The sequence below is a fragment of the Nestor notabilis genome, unplaced genomic scaffold (genome assembly GCF_000696875.1).
Source record: "Nestor notabilis isolate BGI_N333 unplaced genomic scaffold, ASM69687v1 Scaffold31677, whole genome shotgun sequence".
Lineage (NCBI taxonomy): Eukaryota > Metazoa > Chordata > Aves > Psittaciformes > Psittacidae > Nestor > Nestor notabilis.
In genome coordinates, this window is record NW_009937402.1 from 1 (window position 1) to 3,384 (window position 3,384).

Genomic DNA, 3,384 nt, shown 5'->3' on the forward strand with positions numbered 1-3,384 from the left:
CAAGACCTCTGAATAGCTAAATTATAAGTAACATTCTTTTTTGGGTTGGAACTTGTGCACAACACAGTTTGAGAGTCTTGTGCTTTTCGATTTGCACTTCTAGAGCAGCTTTTATGCTAGCGGCGTGCGCTTGTAGGAATTTGCACATGACTTTATGCAGGGACCAGGTCAGTCTGGATTTATAAGTACACTCTCATAGAGCTGGAGAAGATGGGATGCCCTTAGTGTGAGTTGACCTCAGGGCCAGGTTGGGTGGGGCTTTGAGCAACCTGGTCTAGTGGAAAATGTCCCTGCCCATGGCAGGGGGGGTGGAACTAGATGAGCTGTAAGGTCCCTTCCAACCCAGACAGTTCTGTGATTCTGTGATGACTGTAGGCTTTGAAGAAGTTTTGAAACAGCCCATGGGTTTAGATGGGACCTGCTTCTGAGAAACCTTTCCAGAGACAGTCCCCACTGCAGGAGTACTGTAGCACCAAAAAATATCCCTTGCTGGTCAGAGAGCTTAAACAAAAATATTCTCTTCAAATAACAAGTCTTTTGTCTGCCTCTCCTTAATTCTCCTCCCATCTTGCACACAGGCGCTAATGACAGATGAAACAATATCCAACGTGCCAATCCTTATCTTGGGTAACAAAATCGACAGACCAGAGGCCATCAGTGAGGAGAAGCTGCGGGAGATCTTTGGGCTCTACGGACAGACCACAGGAAAGGTAGGGAGGGATCCCAATACTGGATTGTCTGCAAGCAAGTGTGTGTTAACTTGCAGAATGAGGCTCAGCCCAGAAACTAGTTGAGCTGTTACTGTGAATTTGTCCACAGTATCAACCCCATCTGAATCAACAATAATAATAGTAATAATAATAATACCACCACCACCCTTGGGCAAGTTTTGAAACTGACGGACGTGTTCAAAACATAGTACCTCTGCAGCAGTCAGGGGTTTAGGTGTCAAGCTGGTATGTCAACATGTTGTCTGGCTATTCTGGCTTCACTGCTCTACATTTCCATCCGGTTACCCATCTGATCACTTTTTCAGTGTTTCCAAACAGTACAGTTAGAATTAATTGGGAATGCTGGTAGTGGTGGCAGTAAAACACCACAAGAAAACACTAGCACTCTCGGTGCTGGCTGGTCTATGCAGTGACGATTGCTTTTTGTATTACACTGCCAGACATCACAGGTACATCACACTGTGCCTCAAAACCCACTTGCTTCAGTGTTTCTAACACTCATGCTCCCACGCTGCTGGCTTTGAAAGTCTGGTGGGTCCCTCTTGCAAAGGGTCCCTCTGGTGTGGTAGAGAGGGGAAATTCCCTGGGCAGAAACAGGTTTCCCTAGAGGGTAGTGACTCCTCCCTGAGGGCGGCAGGGGCGTGGTTCTGACTTGCCTTTGGATTTCCTCAGGGAAATGTGCCACTGAAAGACCTGAATGCACGCCCCATGGAGGTGTTCATGTGCAGCGTGCTGAAGAGGCAAGGCTACGGCGAGGGCTTCCGCTGGCTATCGCAGTACATTGACTGATACTTGGATGGACACAAGAGTTTTACTCCTCTGGACTGATCCTGTTCACAGCTTCCTATGGACTTTTCTATTTAGAACACGGAAGGTTTTCCAACCGCATACTGGCGTTGACCAAGAGACTCCTGGTTTTCGGCTGCCCTGTCGCACAGTGGTGACACAACTCTTTTCCACGTGACGGGGAGGCAGCACCATTCTGCACGCGGGTGCGAGTCATCCCCTTCAGTTCGGTTACAGCGGGGCTGGTGTGATGTGGGAAGTCAAACTCTGCACGCTGCACTGTAACAGCTGAGAAAGAGAGCACGTCTCACCACTGTGGTTAATTGACTTAAAGGAAGAAAAAGCAATTATATTTTTTAAAGAAAGTGTTAATGTAAACAGCGTCCCTTCTGACTTTTTAGTTTAACGTTCATCTTGTTTAGTCCAGAGTCTGGTTAGGGTTTTTTAAAAATATATTTAACGATATTTAGGTATTTCACAAATTACTGAACCAAGGTATCACGATATTAGAAGTCCTTAATAAACATAGCATTTGGGCTTAACCGAGCTGTAGGGTGGCTGTGCTGTGTCACACTGACTGACGACAGCGGGGCTGACGTGTGCAATCCGAGCTTCTTTAGTTTACAGGGATATGTTTTAGGTGGAGGGGAGCCCCCGTGAGCACACCTGGTTTAGTGTGTGCAGCCGGCCACCGGCGCTTGCTTCTGGTGGGACACTGGGCTCAACCCCATCGCGCTGCCGGCTCCTGCTGTGGCTGGGCTAGGCTCCAGGCTTGGCCCTTCCTGCACAGGGCAGCGAATCCTCTCGCCTTGGCATCACAGGAAGAACCTTAAAGCTGTTTTGGTGGTTGTAGCATGGAAGTGTTTGACATTTGCATATCATGAGGTTATTAATGTAGACTAAAGCGGTTTCTTTTATACTCAACAGATTTTTTGTCTGAAGTTTCATTACTGTCTAGCACTCATTTTCAGTTAAATAAAGACATGTCTTTCTCCTCCAAAGGGGTAGTGCTCCTCAGTCTAACCTGGTGTTGGCTGCACGTGTGTGCCTGGTGCAGCTGTCAGTGAGGGGAAAACAAAATGCAAATGTACAGAACAAACTCACTGTCACCAAGTCCTCCTCCTGAGACTGGTAGCAATGAGTGCTTGATGTGGATCTGTACACTCAGCCCAGGCTTGAAGCCACCCTTCTCCCTGGAGCAGCAGCAAGTGCTTGAGGTGCTGCCTTAGCAGGGGAAGCAGCTTCAGGACAGATCCACACCATGGCAGAGGAGAGCCCATACAAAAACAAAGTGTGCACAGACCTGTCAAAGCACCGCTTTGGGGAAATGTGAAGGCAGGAGGGCTGCTGGTGAGGGAATCTGAGGCGGAGGGCTTGCTGGCCTCCGGGCTGGTAATCGGCAAAGCTGGTGGCCTGCAGGAGCGAGCAGGGGTCTTATTCTCAGTGTAATAGCCCCGCACAGAGGCCTGTGGTGGCATTTACTTCCAGGATTCTCAGAGTTTTAGCTCTTAAAAGGGATTCCGCAGGTACTGGTACCTCTTTTGCCGGAGAAGGCGGAGCGTCGGTGCTCCCATGTGTTGTGGACGAGCAAGCCCACAGCGCTGACGCTTCTTCACCCCGAAGCTCGAGTGCCAGGCACTCAGCTTACGGACGAGGGGGGAGGCGTGTTGTGCAAACAAGCTTCCTGCTCCTCGGGAGAGCGGGGAGCGAACGCTGCCGTGAAGCAAGCGGGGCTGGACCCGGCAGCGCGCCGGGGGCAGAGGGAAGGACGCCAGTACCGGGCCTGGGACCGACCGGTCGCACGGGGACACATAAGCGGGCAGGGGGCGGGGGCAGAGGCGTGGCCCAGGGCCGAGAGGGACCGGCC

The 3,384-nt window shown here is 50.6% G+C and overlaps 1 protein-coding gene across 1 annotated transcript; it reads left to right on the forward strand.

Annotated features, from left to right (window-relative positions):
• Positions 1 to 578: 578 nt before the first annotated feature.
• On the forward strand, positions 579 to 2,063 carry LOC104409043 (GTP-binding protein SAR1a-like; the record flags this gene model as incomplete). The annotated part of the gene is made up of 2 exons (XM_010018822.1): positions 579 to 710; positions 1,404 to 2,063. Coding segments are annotated over 2 exons (249 nt in total), but the record flags the coding sequence as incomplete, so codon positions are not given.
• Between the last annotated feature and the right edge of the window lie 1,321 nt (positions 2,064 to 3,384).